This window comes from Phascolarctos cinereus, unplaced genomic scaffold (genome assembly GCF_003287225.1).
Source record: "Phascolarctos cinereus isolate Bilbo 61053 unplaced genomic scaffold, phaCin_HiC Scaffold_2;HRSCAF=192, whole genome shotgun sequence".
NCBI lineage: Eukaryota > Metazoa > Chordata > Mammalia > Diprotodontia > Phascolarctidae > Phascolarctos > Phascolarctos cinereus.
In genome coordinates, this window is record NW_027555625.1 from 262911758 (window position 1) to 262928536 (window position 16779).

The 16779-nt window shown below is 47.1% G+C and overlaps 1 protein-coding gene across 4 annotated transcripts in view; it reads left to right on the plus strand.

The window, feature by feature from the left end:
* Positions 1-13031, plus strand: part of RALGDS (ral guanine nucleotide dissociation stimulator) — a 92252-nt gene extending 79221 nt beyond the window's left edge. For 3 of the 4 annotated variants that reach the window (XM_020982002.2, XM_020982001.2, XM_020981999.2), the window contains exons 7-18: positions 749-964; positions 1787-1890; positions 2081-2165; positions 3344-3421; positions 4479-4565; positions 5324-5356; positions 5655-5776; positions 6208-6303; positions 6513-6714; positions 7368-7613; positions 9813-9927; positions 11746-13031. In XM_020982002.2, coding sequence (XP_020837661.1) covers positions 749-964; positions 1787-1890; positions 2081-2165; positions 3344-3421; positions 4479-4565; positions 5324-5356; positions 5655-5776; positions 6208-6303; positions 6513-6714; positions 7368-7613; positions 9813-9927; positions 11746-11921 — 1560 coding nt within the window. In that variant the 3' untranslated portion in view covers positions 11922-13031. The remainder of the gene's footprint in view (positions 1-748; positions 965-1786; positions 1891-2080; positions 2166-3343; positions 3422-4478; positions 4566-5323; positions 5357-5654; positions 5777-6207; positions 6304-6512; positions 6715-7367; positions 7614-9812; positions 9928-11745) is intronic. The other variant, XM_078149974.1, reaches the window with a different exon arrangement.
* Positions 13032-16779: the final 3748 nt, after the last annotated feature.

The following is a 16779-nucleotide window of genomic DNA, read 5'->3' on the forward strand; positions in this document are numbered from 1 at the left end:
CCTCCAGCTTGCTGACCTCACAGATAGCAATACTGAGTCCTCAGTTTGGGGTACTTTGGAGAAAGGCACACAAGGAGCAGAAGACATTCCCTACCCTGAGGAAGCTCTGCTGTAGTTGGGAAGACAGACCCAACCATGAAGATGATTTGAGGACACTTAGAATACGAAATAGATTGTGCCGGCTTTTATATTTGGAAGTAATGTTCCTATTTCTGCCTTCAATGTGGACTTGGAGTTTTCCTTCCAAGAGAAATTGAAATTTCCCCCAGGAATGGAAATAGGTTGTCTAGAAATAATTGACCTTTCTTCAGCACTAAAGTTGGCATAGTGGATAGAGCACTCAGGAAGACCTTGGTTTGAACCTGGACAAGTCAACTTACCCTTTGTCAATCTCAGTTTCTTTACATAGTTAAGCGTTGGAGCCAGACTATGGAGCCAGGCCTCCTGAATCCAAGCCTAAGGCCTTCTTCACCATACTAACACCATCTGTGCAGTATTACCCCAGCCCTCTGTAACCAAGGGCCTGTGTTTGCTAAACAGTTTGGCTATAACTAACAATCCAATCAAGACTCCTTGTCCCCAAAAAAGATGAAAACCTTGGATTTATTATCATGGTGTTCTACTCACTGAACAGCCTTGACACAGATGCCGAAGGCCCACCTTCTCTGGCAGATGAGATCCTTGATGCCTTAGGGTCTAGGAATGATGGATTAATGGGGTAGGATCAACTGTGGCTGTGTCTTCCCAGGAGCTGTTTAAGAAGGTGGTCCCCTATCACTGCCTGGGCTGCATCTGGTCCCAGAGAGACAAAAAAGGCAATGAACACTTGGCACCCACCATTCGGGCCACCGTCTCCCAGTTCAACTGTGTCACCAACTGCGTCATCGCCACGTGCCTAGGGGACCGAGGTCTGAAGCCTCAGCAGCGGGCCAAAGTGGTGGAGCGGTGGATTGAGGTGGCTCGGGTATGGAGGAGCCTTCTACCAATGGGACTCCTAATGAAGAGGGAGCATTGCATGGCAGGGACCGCAGCTTTGAGAATTAACCTTCCAGCCTCTTCCATTATTCTGTTCCATTGGGATTCCCCCTTTTGTCTATCCTAGAATTCCAGCCTCAAGTTTAGCCTCCCTCCCAGCCCACACAAATATCCCCTCTATGGTAGTCCTGAGAAATAGTCACTCAGCCTCTGCTTGCATACTTTTAGTGAAAGGAAGCCCGCCACCTCCTATGGTGACCCAGTCCTTTCTTGGGTTACTGTAACTGTCAGGAAGCCCGCCACCTCCTATGGTGGCCCAGTCCATTCTTGGGTTACTGTAATTGTCAGGAAGCCCACCACCTCCTATGGTGGCCCAGTCCATTCTTGGGTTACTGTAATTGTCAGGAAGCCCACCACCTCCTATGGTGGCCCAGTCCATTCTTGGGTTACTGTAATTGTCAGGAAGCCCACCACCTCCTATGGTGGCCCAGTCCATTCTTGGGTTACTGTAATTGTCGTAATGAGCCCACATCTACTTTCTTGTACCAACCAGTAGTCCTAGTTCTGGATTTGGTGGGAAAATCTCTGGATAGAGGTCCTCTGGAACCTCAGAGGATGAGCCCACACAGGAAGTGCGTGGGCTCCTTTTGGGTATCAGAGAGCATTTTCTTTCCCGGTAAGATCATCTGGTCTGGGGAGAGTAAGGATTGAACCCTGGTGGAGGCTGGAGGGAGAGGCATCAGTGGGCACAGCAGGCAGTATTCTCTCAATCCCATGGTTCCTCATCTCTGCATCTTCCTCTGCCCATCAGGAATGCCGAATACTCAAAAACTTCTCCTCCCTCCGTGCTATCCTCTCTGCCCTGCAGTGCAATGCAGTTCACCGCTTAAGGAAGACCTGGGATGAAGTGGCGAGGTAGGTGACCCTTCTGCCGTGGCTATTTTACATATGCAAATGACCCATTTGGCAGATGCTGCCTCTAAGAATGAGACTCTGGTAGGCTGGGAAAAGAAAGTCATTCCCTGGGGGTGGGGAAGTGATCCTCTCTGGTTTGTCTTGCCTCCATCTCCAATTTTTTTCCTGCCTCCCTTGCTCCACGTTACAGGGAAAGTTTCCGAGTCTTCCATGAGCTGTCAGAGATCTTCTCTGATGAGAACAACCACTCACTAAGCCGGGAGCTTCTCATCAAGGTAAAGGATGAGGCAGTACGTGAGGGAAGAGGGCCATTTTGGTGCCAGGCCTGGGGGAGCCCAGCGGGCAGGAATGCCCAAGAGGCCAGGTCATGGAGCACGGCGCATCCAGGAGTCCTAGTCCTTGCCTCATCTTTTCCCCCCCCGGAGAAAGGACAGGAGACGAGCCAGTTATTCAGAAGCCCACGAAGGCATTGTTCCCCATAGTTGGATGTATCAGTGATTGAGTGGAGAGGCGACAAGAAAGCCTTTTAGAACCAGAGGGCAGCCTGATTCTACCAAGACCTGGCTAGGGAGTTGGTTTTAGTAGTCCCTGAAAGAAGAGAATAGTAATTAATCGCATTTATATAGCACTTAAAGGTTTGCCAAGTATTTCATAAATCATTATCTCATTTCATCCTCACAACAAGCCTGAGAAATAGGTGCTATTATTCCCATTTCAGAGATGAGGAAACTGAGGTAGACAGAATTTAAGTGAATTACCCAGGTGGCAAAGGGGATAGAGTTAGGAAGACTCATGTTCATGAGTTCAAATCTGACTTCACTTACTAGCTGTGTGACCCTGTGCAAGTCACTTAACCCTATTTGCCTCAGTTTCCTCATCTGTAAATGCTGAGCTGGAGAAGGAAACGGCAAACCACTGCAGTATCTTTGCCAGGAACACCCCAAATGGAGTCACAAAGAGTTGGACATGACTGAAAAATGACTGAAAAAAACCCAGCTAGTATGTCTGAAGCCAGCTTTGAACTCAAGTTTTCCTGACTCCAGGCCCAGTGGTCTTAAGCATCTATTTTGCCACCTAACTGCTTTAAGAGAAAGGGAAACTGTATGACCCTGCTATTAGAGGTCTGGAGTTCAAATCCTGTCCCTTGCCATTTATTGACTTATGACCATACTTCCCAGGACCTCAGTTTCCTTATCTATAAAATGGGGATTAGGTTACATGATGATCTCCACAATCTCTTTCAGCTGTAGGTCTGATTCCTGAAAGGAAATGAAGGGAGAGAAGGTTGGCAGAGTAGATATGGCCAATCATTTATACTTTCTGCACTTTCTCCATTTGTATAATAAGAGAGTTTAACTAATTGGTCTTTAAGGTTTCACAAGCTCTTATGTTATGTGCTTCTATTACCTGATCTCTCTTCTTCTTTACCTATTTATTCTTTGACTTTTGCCAGGAGGGGACCTCAAAATTTGCCACACTAGAAATCAACCCCAAGAGAGCTCAAAAGAGGCAGCAACAGCAGCGGGAGATGGTAAGTGGTTAGATCACAGATAAATTAGCATCATCCAAATCCCAGGATCATATTGGGCGACCCAAGGTGGTTCTTAGGCTGATGGGGTATGTGGGATTTGGCATTAGAGGCTCTAGGTTTGACTCCCAGATCTACAACTTACTACCTATGTGGCCTTGGTCAAATCATTTTACCTCAGTAAATGGGCCTCAGTTTCCTCCGCTGTAAAATAAAGACGTTGGACTAAATGGCCTCTAAGACCCTTTCTAGCTCTAAAGCTATGGTCCTGTGATCTGGGACTCTAGTGAAGAGCTCAGCTAGGGGAAGGCAGAGAGAAGGGAATGGGGACAAATGGAATGTAGAAAAGGAGATCAGGACCTGACGTTATAAGATGGATGAGCAAGAGATTTGATTTGAGAGAGCTCTGAGCTGGTCCACTGCCCCAAAATATCTTCCCCCATTGGTTGTCACACTGCCCAGAATGCTTCTATTAGAGAAATGTTCCTTTGGATCTTGGAAACCCCTCTAAAGGTAGGTGCACTCACCCCGTTCCCCTACTCCCACCAAGAGAAGGTATAGCTTAAGCCTTTATCAATTGACACCTGGACCTAAGATAGCCAGGACTTGTCAGAAAGGGACATGGGCTAGCTAGTTACCTGTGAGTGAGGGCAAGAGATGAAAAACTAGAGACTAAGATTGGGAAGAGTCTTTAAGACTCATGTTTTAACCTTGCCTCTGCAAGTCACCTGACCTCTAGCTCTCAGTTTCCTCATATGTAAAATTAGGGGGTGGACCAGGTGTGGGACTATAATCCTAAAAGGGGAAGGGTAGAGAGAGAGTTCCATTGCTCTAGTACTTTTGTTTAGGATTAGTAGGGAGGAAAGACCTGGGAATGACAAGGGATTAGAGGAGTGGAAGATGGAGGGGAATGTGGAGAATGCCTGAAACACCTTCTCAGGTCTCCCTGAGTTTTTCCCCTGGCATTTCTGTGTCAGAGACAGAGACCAAGTCAGAGGGGCAGGAGTATCTGGAGAGCCATTACTCGGCTCTGATTCAGCTCTCCCTCCCCATGCTCCAGGGCGTCATGCAAGGCACTATTCCTTACCTCGGCACCTTCCTCACAGACCTGGTGATGCTGGACACAGCTATGAAGGACTATCTGGATGTAAGTGACCCAGGATGGAGGGAGAAAAGGGGACTGTACAAGAATACCATGTCCCCAGGGCTTAGAGTAGAGGGATATCCATGTCAGACTCCCTGGGGGAGAAACCAGTTCCCTAGCAGACTCCTCTACACAAATCTCCCACTTGGAAAGCATTAATTAAGCGCTGACTGTTGTGCCAGGCACTGTGCTAAGTGCTAGACATATAAAGAAGGCAAGTTCCTGCCCTTGAGGAGCTCACATTGTAATCTGGAAGATAGAAGATAAGAGGTACTGGTGGTCCCACTTGGCCACTAATGAGCAGTATGACATTTATCACGTCTCTTGCCCTCTCTGGGTTTTTGTTTTCTGATCTGTAAAATAAGGGGGCTGGGCAAGGTGATCTCTATAGGCCCTTCCAGCTATGACACTGTTCTGAGGTCCTTTCCAGTTTTGATCATTTGTTTCTGTGTTTGATTGTCCTTTGGGAATTGGAGGTGCCCCCTCCAGGGGAAAAAAACCTCCTCTCCCTGGGCTGGGTAGCTGCTGAGTCTGCCTCTCTGAGCGCTGTTTCAGTGGAAACCCCCTCCCCAACCGCCTCTGAAGCTTAGCGGGGGGTATCCAGTCCTGCAGTGGGTGTGTATCCACTGCCCCCTCCTGGAGCCATGCTCTACTGCAGGCCAGGAGCCAACTGGAGATGCTGCTGGGACTACCAAAGAGTGGGTGGGTTCCGTGCCTCTGGGGGCTTGGCTTGACCAGTGTGGGGGATTTCTTCTTTTCAGGGAGGCCTGATCAACTTTGAAAAGAGGAGAAAGGTAAATATGGAATAGCCATCTGGGGAACTGGAAGGGCAAGGGTGTTAGCCCTCCTATTGGCAGCCTTTAGGCATTCAAAGAAGGAGGGATCATGGTAGACTTAGGGTGGTGAGGGAGAGCTTTTGGCTAGGCATGGGTGGAAAGAGTGAAGGCCACACCATTGGGGTGGGGGGAAGCACCATTATAAGCACAGGCATGGGAGCTGAAAAGCAGAAAGCATATCCTGCATGTTCCTCCTTGACAGGGGGAGGGGACTGCCCCACTCTCTCTAATATCCATTCCTATCTTGTCCTTCCAGGAGTTTGAAGTGATTGCCCAGATCAAGCTGCTGCAGTCAGCCTGCAACAATTACAGTTTCACGCCAGAAGTACGCTTTACAGCTTGGTTCCATAGCATGGAGAGGCTCAGTGAATCTGAGAGGTAAGGGTCAAGTCCCCATCCGCTTTCCTCAGATTGCTAGGCCTGCGCTCCATCTAGCCACATCTCTCCCCCTTGCCTCTTTGGAGCCTGGACAGAGGGGTGGCCCAGAGAGGGAAAGGGGTAGCGCTGGGCAAGCCAAGGCTCTCAAACAGACAAACAAGTCCCTAGCTCCTACTCCTTCTGTGAGAGCACACATTCCTCCCCCTCCAACTCTGCTCCTCCCCATCCCAGACATTGCTCTTTGGTGTTTAAATTTTGCCATTCCAGGTTGCTCTCGGGCTTCATTCTAACTTGATTTCATCTGGAAAAAGCATGTGTCTTGGGTGAGAGGGAAGGAGCAAGAATGATACACAGCATTCATTTGCCCTGCCCCAATCTCCACCCCACCCCCCACCCCTTTTATTCACTGGCTTTGCTTTCTGGTTGCCCAGTTACAGTTTGTCCTGTGAGCTGGAACCCCTGTCAGAATCTGCCAGTAACACCCTGAAGGCCAAGAAGAACACAGGGATTATCAAACGATGGAGCGAGTAGGTATCTGGAAACGGCAGTCTGCTCATCCCTCCTGGGGCTCCCAGAGCAGTCAAGGGAAAGGGGGAGATGCATGCTGGGAGGTCCGGGGATATGGGGCTCCCCTTGGGCATCTTCAGTCTTCCTGGGGCCAGAGTTTAGGAATGGAAGGAGGGGCGTGTGCCCCAGGCAGAGCCAACTTCTGGGTGATGAATGGCCTGTCCTCCAGCCGCCAGGCCCCAAGTGCAGAGCCAAGTGCCAGTGGCAGCTCCCATTCCAAGTCCTTTGACCAGCTCAAGTGTGGACCCTACCTGTGCAGTGGGGATGGAGCAGACTCCCTCAGCGTCACCTCAGCAGGTTCCTCCAGTTCAGACGTGGAAGAAATTAACATCACCTTCGTCCCAGAGTCTCCAGACTGCCAGGAGAAAAAGGTATGTGTCACTGCTCCCCTTCTCCAGCCTGGGGTTTGAGCTTCTGCAGACATTGGCCTCCACCCCCAGTTCTCATGTGAGATTCTCAACCCTTCTATCAGGACCCAGGGAAGAAGCTTTGTACAGGAGTCAGATGCCCTGGGCTCAGATCCCACCTCCAATACAACCTATGTCACATTGGGCATAGCCTCTCCAGGCCTCAGTTTTCTCATTTGTAAAATGGATGACCCCTGAGGTCTCTTTGGGCAATAGATCTGTGATTCTGTGACCCTTTGTCTCTCCACCCTATTGGAAAGAGGAGAGAGATGGAAAACACCAAGAAAGGAGAAGAAAAAATCTGTAGGGTAGACATGGAATACAGAAAACAGTCGCTGGATTAATCACTGTTTAGTGAATAGTAACATTCACTGTGTCATCGGTGGTTTGAAGAACACAGACTGATACATAATTCATGATCTGTAAGGGGATGGAGGGGGGGGGTCTAGGATGTGGCATGCATCTATTCCACACCTTCCTTCCTGTGAACTTTGTGCTTTTTGCCTGTAAGGGTTGAGAATCTCTGCCCCAGTCCCAGTTCAGGCCAAGGCAGCCACTCGGGGTCCCCTCCTAAATCTCTGTCCCTCCCCACTCCCAACACTCCCCATCCCCACCAGTTCTGGGAGTCGACATCCTTGTCCTCCCTGGACACATCGGGTATCGGGTCCGGCTCCAGCAGTGCCTCGTCCTCCTCCGTCTCCTCCACGCCGGTGACTGCCTCCCGCACCCACAAGCGCTCCGTCTCGGGTATCTCCAGCTACTCCTCCCTCTCCCTCCCCCTCTACAATCAGCAGATTGACGATTGCTGTATCATCCGAGTGAGTCTGGCTGTGGACAATGGGAACATGTACAAGAGTGTTCTGGTGAGTGGTTCCCTGTCTTGATATTCCCACTCGATACTGTGAAAAGAGATTTGGAAATAGCAGCAGAGCTTTAGAAAGTGCCACTTCCCCATGGAGTGGGCTGCTCTGACACTAAGGACAGCAGAGCCTGGAGATCCCAGGAAAGAGTCCTATCTCTGTGGAGAGATTTTTGTATATCCCTACCTGTAAGCATGCGATGGATTGGGTGACTTCAAAGTCTATTCTCAGACCTTTTATTCCGTAGAAAGGGCTGGGGATGAAAGTTCCAGAACAGGGCATCTCTTATTCCTCTACAGTATTCAGATTTGTTTCAGATTTGATTTGGAGATGTTCTTTGGGTTGGAGTGGGAGGAGAATGAATCAAAAACAGAATTGACCTAGGGAAATGGGCAAGGGGAGCTAGGAAATTTCATTGAAGGAAGATTGGAGAGGAGAAGCAGGAGGTGGGGATTGGCAGCCAGTCATCCAAGTGTAGGAAGAAGTGTTCTAGAGAGTTGAGTATAAAGAACATTGGTACTTGATAAACCTGGGTTCTGGTTTCAGCTCCCTGCTAACCAGCTTCAGGATTTCCAGCAAGTACTTCCTCTCTTGGGCCCCAGTTTCCTCATCTGTAAAAGGAGGAGGTTGGGACTCAATCATCTGAATCAGGTTCATCCAGAGGAGGGCAGCCAGGATAGTAAAGGGCCTTGTTCCTGCCATTTTAGGTTTGAGTATATTTTGCTTGGAGAAGAAAAGGCTTTTAGAGGGAAATCCTAATCCCTGTCTTTAAGTATTTCATAGAATCACAGAATTTCAGAGATGTTAAGAGACCTCAGCAGCCTTCTAGTCCGACAGTTCCCAAACTTTTTGGTCCTAGGATCGCTTTACGCTCTTAAAAATTATTGAGGACTCCTCCAAAGAGCTTTTGTTTATGTGGGTAATATTTATCAATAGTTACCTATTAGAAATCAAAACCTCTTAGTATTATTAGGGAAATCATTTTGACCTCAAAAGACCTCCTGAAAGGATGTCTCCTCCACCCCCACCCCACCCTAGAGGTCCCCAGATCACATTTTTTAAAAATATTGATCTAGTCTAGTCTGTTCCACAAATAGAATCCTTTCCCCAACATCCCCAGCAGCCAGCGAGTGGAATGCCAACATCTCTTCTTTAGTTAGAGTACTCCAGTGAGGGGAAGCCCATCGCCTGCCACCTGAGGCCCCCATTCCACTTTGGGGAAGCTCTCAGCATTAGGTTTTTAAGCATAGTTGTGTTTCTGCCTCATTTCCCCCCACTGGTCCTTGTCCTGCTTTCTGGCACCAAGCAGGGTAAATCCAATCCCTCTTACACATGAAAGCTCTTCAGGTACATGAAGACCACAAACACCTCCTCCCCTACATTCCACTCCTCTACTCCCCCAAAAAAAGTCTTCTCCAAGCTGAACATCCCTTTCCTTCAACCAGGAACTCATAGGCTTATACGGCATGGTCTTGGGGTCCTTTCACCATCCTAGTTGCCATACTCTGGACTCTCCATTTATCAGTGTCTTTCCTTTGGCACCCAGAACTGAACACAATACTCTAGATGTGATTAGATCATGGCAGAGTACAGTGGGATCATCATCTCCTTATTCCTATAAACTCTGTCTCTAGAGAGCAGTAATGGTTGCAAATTGCAAAGGGCAAATTGAGCTTTGATACAATAGAATAAATTCCTAATAATTAAAAGCTGTCTTAAAGGAGAATGGACCAAACTGCCACTCATCTACCCCACCTCCTTTGGAAGCCTAGAAGTCAATGGTATCAGACTCAAATAGAAACAAGGGGCCACTAAACTATACGTAAGGATCCCTGCAGGCCACATATTGACGTAGTTTTAAAATGTGATATTATTGCTGTTTTATTGCATTTTTATTTATTTTATTTCCCCATTTCATTTTAATCTGGATCTGATGGCACTGGGGGGGGGTGTTGTGGGCTGCATGTGGCCTGTGGGTCACATGCTTGACCCCTCTGCTTTAAGCAAAGATACATTGTAGAAGAAAGACTGGACTAAATGACCCCTGGGGACCCAGCCAGGGGTGACATTCTGTAATTCTGGCCCTTTCCACTCAGATGTTCCCTCTTCCCACCTTCCACGACTCTGGCTGTGGGCGTGGGGAGCTGGCTGATCTGGGGGACCATAGTGCCGAGGTCTAATGTTTCCTCTCCCCTGCCCCAGGTGACGAGCCAGGATAAGACCCCAGCAGTGATCCGGAAAGCCATGGTCAAACACAACTTGGATGGTGACCAGCCTGAGGAGTACGAGCTGGTACAGATTATCTCTGAGGAGAGAGGTAGGGCTCCTGAGGACAGGGCATCATGTGCCGGGGAAAAGGGGCCTCTACCTCCATCTGCCTCCTTTGGGGTCACAGATTCTCCCAGACATAATGCCCTAAATCAATGGACCGGAGACCAAAAAGTCTGAGAATTTCTGTTTTATAGCAACTTTTTCATCTGAGGCCAACTCCTTTAGCAGCTCAGAACAGAGATGCCAGTTAGCTCCTCTCTTTATCGAGCTGGTGTGCCCAATCTTCCTTTCCTGCTAGCCTGAATCAAACATAATCAAGAGAAATACATTTAACTTTAAAAAACACCTTTTTGAATGCAATCTAAGTGACTTGTTGATTGCATCTTTGCACCTTAGTCTTGGCATGGATAATGGAGGATTGGCTCTAAAACCAAAAGTCCTTGGCATCCTAAATCACCTTGTTTCTGCCTCTTTGATGGCATTTATCACATTCTTCTTTGAACTAATATTATCTGTGAATGTGCTGTCTCCCCTACTGGACTGTGGTCTCTTTGGGGGCAAAAATCTACCTCTTCTTCATCTCAGTATTCCTCACTTCTACCCATGGGCCCTTTACGTGGGAGGAGTAGGCACTGGACAGTCAGGAAGATCTGAGTCCAAATCTAGCCTCAGATGCTTATTCTGTTGATCAACCTTTGTCCACCTCAGTTTCCTCAACTGCAAAATAGAGATCAGAATAGCACCTATCTCATAGGGTTGTGAAGATTAAATATTTACAAAGTGCTTAGAAGAGTGCCTGGCACATAGGTTGTTCAGTCCTTTCTGACTTTGCATGACCCCATTTGGGGTTTTCTTGGCAAAGATATTGGTTTGCTATTTCCTTCTCCAGCTTATTTTACAGATGAGGAAAATGAGGCAAATGGGGTTATACAGTTAGTATGTGTCTGAGGCCTGATTTGAACCTAGGGAAATGAGTCTCCCTAACCCCAGGCCCAGCACTCTGTCCACTATGCTACCTAGCTAATGTGGCACATAGGCATTTAATAAATTCTTTTTCCCTTACCTTCTCCTAATGTAGTAGGTTAGTACTTTCTCTGTAACTGAAAGTCTTAGAGAGTTTAGAGGAGAGATGTCAAATGAGGCACATGCAGCCCACAACACCCCTGAGTGCAGCCTAAAACGGATGAAAATGTAATTAGGAAATATTTAACAAAGTAAGTTAAAAAAAATACAATAAAAAAGACAATGCTATATTCTAAAGTCAAGGCCTTTAGGAGATCCTTATGTACAGTTTAGTGGTCATCATTTCTATCTGAGTTTGATACCTTGGTCTACAGTGCTGACTTGTCCAGGGTCACACAGCCGGGCTACCTCAGGGGCAGGACTGAAAATAAGTCTTTCCAGCTTTGAAGCTAACTCTCTGTCTCCATGAAGCAGGAAGGAGAGAAAGGCAAAAACTCTCTTGACCTTGATTTTCAGTGTATAATAGATGCTCAGTAAATGTTTGAGCAAATGACCAACAGATGGGTTCAGGCCAGTTCATGGAGGACTGTGAAATCCAGACAGAAGTTAAAGCTGGTGTGGTGAACCACAGGGAGGCCTTGAGGATGCTTGAGTGCTGTTAAGACTACCCAATGCTCTTGGTACCCACCAGAGCCTCACCTCCCACAGCAGGCATTTTGAATCCAACCAGCCACCCAGAGACCTCTGTTCTTCTGTTAATTCACCTACCTCCTAAGAAATGGAGGATCTTGACTTGTGGAGTAACTCTGCCCTGGTACAGTCGTGTTTGGCCTAGTTGATCTTGTATTGGCCCATCTGGAGAGGACCTCAGCTAACCTGACCTTTTCTTATCTCTCCTCAGAGCTGAAGATCCCGGACAATGCCAATGTGTTCTATGCTATGAACTCCACTGCCAACTATGACTTTGTCCTGAAGAAGAGGGGCTTCCCTAAGGGGGTAAAGGTCAAGCATGGAGCCAGCTCGACACTGCCCAGAATGAAACAGAAAGGCCTCAAGATTGCCAAAGGCATCTTCTGACTCCATCACCTCCTTTGAGCAGCAATCCTAGGCCTCACCACCTCTCTCTGGAGCCACAAAGCACTTAGAGGCCTGGGCTTCCCACCCATGTCCGTTCCACCAGGGTCTTTCCTCACACCTCCCTGGACAGATTAGATCCCCTGACTTCAGGGACTTTTTGGGACACCTTCCCACTTTGACTTTTTCTACGTGGTTTTGGACACTCAAGCGCTCTCTTTCCTACCCAATATGACGCCCCTAAGACTTGGGCTGACCGGGTTCCCACCCCCTCTTCTTAACCCCCAACAACCACCTCATTGCCTTAGGTGCCTTCTGCTTTCCAAGAACCAGAGGACAGAACAATTTTCTCTTTTTCTTTTTTTTGCCAAGGAACTCTGCCAGTGGGCACCAGTGCCCCATCCCCTCCCTGTTACTGCCCTTCAAATGGATCTCCAGCTCCTAAGCTGATGGTCACTGCCACATTCCTTGCCCAGTGGGCATACAGGAGCATTAATGCCCAAAAGGGGTTTGACCACAATTCTTCCCTCATCTTCCAGAGTTTCCCCAGTCACCTGCCCCACCTGTACCCATGTCATTCATCCTCAGTGTCCCCATGGTCACTCCCCATACAGGGTGGAGGTGGGGCATGGGAGTAAAGCATTTCTCTCTCCCAATCACCATGAGTTGGATCTGGCCCCAGAACACAGGGGCTTTGCCTCCCAGATCTCTAGCCCTAAACCTGCACCAAAGATTCTATCTCAAGGGACACACCAGGGCAAGGAGGACCCACTGACCGTTCCCTCTGCACTCTGTGAGAGGTAGGGGCCCCTGTAAATATACAGCATGACTCACTATGGTGAGCAAGAGGGAAAGGTCAGGCCAGGGTCCTGCTGACATGAATTCTCAACCACACCAAGTGCCACTAACCTTGGACTTTGCAGACATCATAAGATGATGAATGAGGGCAGTTGGGGTGGGGGCAAGAAGGAAGTGACTGAATTTTTGTAAAAAAACAAAACAAGAAAGAAAACAAAAAAGAAAAAAATGTTTACTGATGGGGGGGTAATATTTATTTGTTGTAAATAGAAAACATTAGACTTGTACATTCTACTAAATCCTGTTAAAACCACAGCTCGAGTTTCTCTGTTTTGCTCTGAAGTTGGTCACCTGTGAATATCTCCAGATCTCCCTCACATTTGTGCTTTCTTCTCTTTGGGAGGGGATTAGGGGAGATGCTAAGACAGAAGCCGGTTCACGGAGTCCGGGAGGCCTGGGTTCTAGTCTCACCTTTGCCACTAAAGTTAATATTTTCTGACTGTGGCTTCCCTTCCAGACATCTGTTTTCTTATCTGTAACAGTAATACCTAGAGAAGAGCCCTGTTTGGAAGTATAGCTATCCCCATTTGGGGTGTAACCACAGACTGTTCAGAGATGTGGGGGTACAGGTGGCAAGATGGAACAAGTAGATACCCCCTCTCCCTACAGACTTCCAACTTGACCTGGCAAATCCCCAGTTATGTTGCAGATGGAATGAAGTTGTGTAACCCCTGGCTAAGTCCTTAAAGGCAGGGGGGAGGGAGGGGAGGCAGTTGTAGAATTGGCTGGGATTACCACTTGGCCAGTAGGAGCTTGGGGTCATTGCAAGGAGTCATATTAATCAACCAATAAGCATTAATCAAGCTCCTAATGTGTACCAAGCACTGTGTCAGAGATGGGGATATGGAGATAACTAAATCAGAGAATGTCAGTGCAGGAAGGGACCTTAGATGCCATCTTCGTTTTACAGGTAGGGAAAATTAAGGCTCAGAGAAGTTAATCAATCTGCTTGCCCGAGGACACACAAGTATTGTGTTCAATACTGCATTTGGAGTCAGAGGACCTGGGTTTGAATCCTAGCTCTGCCTATTAATGTCTCTCTGATCTTGTAATATCTTAATACTTGGGCAAGTAGTTTCTTTTAGACTTGGTTTCCCCATCTTAAAAAATAAGGTGTTAGAGTAGATAGTTGTAGTATCATAGAGTTAGAGCTAGAAAACAGATCTTAGATTCCTTATATATCTAATCCAACAACCTTATTTAGGATACAGATGAAGAGACCAAGGCTAAATGATGTCAAAGTCTATAAGCACTTATTAAGTATTTGCTGTCTGCCACTGGGCTGTTTCGGGCATAAAAAGAAAGCAAAAATGGGTTCCTGCTCTCAATGAGTTTACATTCTAGGGGGAGACAACATATACATACAAGACATATGCAGAATAGATGGAATATAGCCTTGGAGGAGAAGGCCTGTAAAAGGTGGTGCTTTCAGTGAGTATTGGAGGAAGCTAGGAATTCCAATAGGCTCAAGTTAGGAGGAAGAGTAGTTCAGACATGGAGAATAGCTGGTGGCAAAGACAATGAAACGGAATAGAGTGAATATCCTTGTGTGAGGGGACAACAAGGAGGCCACTTTGGCTGGGCTTTATAGTGTATGGAGAGGAATGATGGGCAAGACTGGAAATATAGGAAGAGACTCAGTTGTAAAGAGCTTTAAAAGCCAGAGTAGAGGATTGTTGATTTGAGAGGTACTTGGAAGCCACTAAAGTTAAAGCTGATGACATGGTTAAACCTATGCTTCAGGACAATCCATGTGGCAACTAAAGGAAGAATGTATTGGAGTGGGAAAGACTTGAGCCAGGAAGACCAATTAATTGGCTATTGCGGTGGTCCAGGCCAGAAGTAACAAAGCTCTGGGCTAGAGTAGTGGCTTGTAAATGGGGAGACGTGAATAAATGCAAGAGATTTTGTAGAGATAGAATCATACTCAAATTAACTACAAAGGGCATGTGAAGGAAGACACTATCTGCATCCAGAGAACTGATAAATACAAGCATGTGTAGAATGATTTTACATAAATGTACATATTTATGTCTGCAGATTGGACAATTTACTGGATAAATGACATGAGAGTGAGGAGCAGAAGATGGCATTAGAGTTATGAACCTTGGTGACTTGGGAGGATGGTGATACCCTCAAGAGTAATAAGTTTGGAAGCTAAAAGAATGAATTTTTGGACATTGTTTGAGATGCTTATGAAGCATTCTGATCAATGGGCAGTTAGTCATGTATGGGACTGGAGCTCAGGAGAGAGACTAGGGCTGAATACATTGATCTGAGAATCAACTGCACAGTAATAATAATTGAACCCATGCGAGCTGATGAGATCATCAAATATAGAGAAGAGGGCCCAGGACAGAGCCTTCGGGGATGCCCACAGTTAGTGGCATGCCATGGGTAAAGACCACAGAATCATAGGTTTAGGGACCTTAGAGGTAATCTAACCCCCTCATCTTACAGATGAGAAACAGACCAAGAAAGGTGCTTGAGATCACACATCTAGTGAGCGTCCAAGTAGGGATAGGGCACAGAACACTGGGCCTGGAGTCAGGAAGACTTACCTTCTTGAGTTTAAATCTGGCCTCAGATGCTTGCTAGCTGTGTGACCCTGGGCAAGTCACATCCCTGTTTGCCTAAGTCTTTTCATCTGTAAAATGAGCTGGAGAAGGAAATGGCAAACCACTCCAGTGTCTCTCCCAAGACAACCCCAAATGGAGTCACAGAGTCAGACATGACTAAAAAACAGCTAAACAACTTCCTGACTCTAGGTTTAGGAGTTATAATGTATAATATAATAGTGTGATTATGTCATGCTAATTCTCCAGCAAAGACTGAAGAGTGGCCACATAGGTAGGAGAACCAAGAGAGCAGTCATGAAAATCCAGGAGCAGGTGATCAGCAGTGTCAAATGGTGGAGAGGTTGAGGACTGAGAGAAGGCTGTTGGATTTAGCAATTCAGGGATCACTGTAACTTTGAAGAGCATGGTTTCAGCTGGAAAGATGAGGTCAGAAGTCAGATTGCAGAGTGTTTTGAAGAGATCACAAAAAAAGGAAAGGGAAACAGTGAGTATAGGTGGCTTTTTCCAGGAGTTTAGCTGGGAAGGGGAGGAAAGATAATAGGACAACTAGTAGGTATAGTGGACTTGAGTGAGGATATTTTAAAGATAAGGGACATTCAAGCATATTTGTAGGTGCAAGTAGAAAGGAAAAGACTATTATAGTGGAAACCATACTAGTGGCAATCTGCCGAAGAAAGATAAGAGGACATAGGATCAAGGGTATTGTAGAAGAGTTAACTGCAATGAGGAGGAAGGCCACCTTTTCTTCAGAGATTAGAGTGAATGAGGAGACAATGCAGTATGTTCTCAGAGAGACGTGAAATTGATAGAAGAGAAGGGAGATTATTGTGAGTGAACCAGATAGTGAGAGAACTGAGACTTGAAATTGGGTTTTGGTGTTACTGATCCCATGCTCTTTCCATTATCCCCCTACACACACACACACACACACAACCTGCTTATCCCATTCCTAGTGTATTTTCTATGACCATACTCAGCAGGCTGGCCCACCCTCCCCAAAGCAGACCAGGCCACTGGGCAGCATATTCAGGATACAGCTTTCCCAATTGAGAAGAACTCAATAGGTCAGTTTCATCTTGGGCCCCAAGGGTACCTTCTGTCCCCATCCCCTCCAGGGCCTCAAATACCTTCATGGCCAACAGGAGGAATCTTCTCAGCCTTTCATACTTCCATCTGTCACCACTGTTTCCCCAGTCTCCCAGACATGAGCAGGGAGTCACCTTTGAGTCTTCCCTCACCCACTGCATCTGTTTTGTCTTCCAGTAGATTTTCCCAGGTGAGCATCCAGTAGTGCCCAGCTAGACACTCCCCGTTCTTCTAATAGTCTTCAAAGACATGTCAGCCCCTGTCCCCTTTCCTGCCCACTGAAGCAAGTGCAGACTGCTCACCCAGGTATCTAACCTCATTCTAGAGTGAATTCCCTT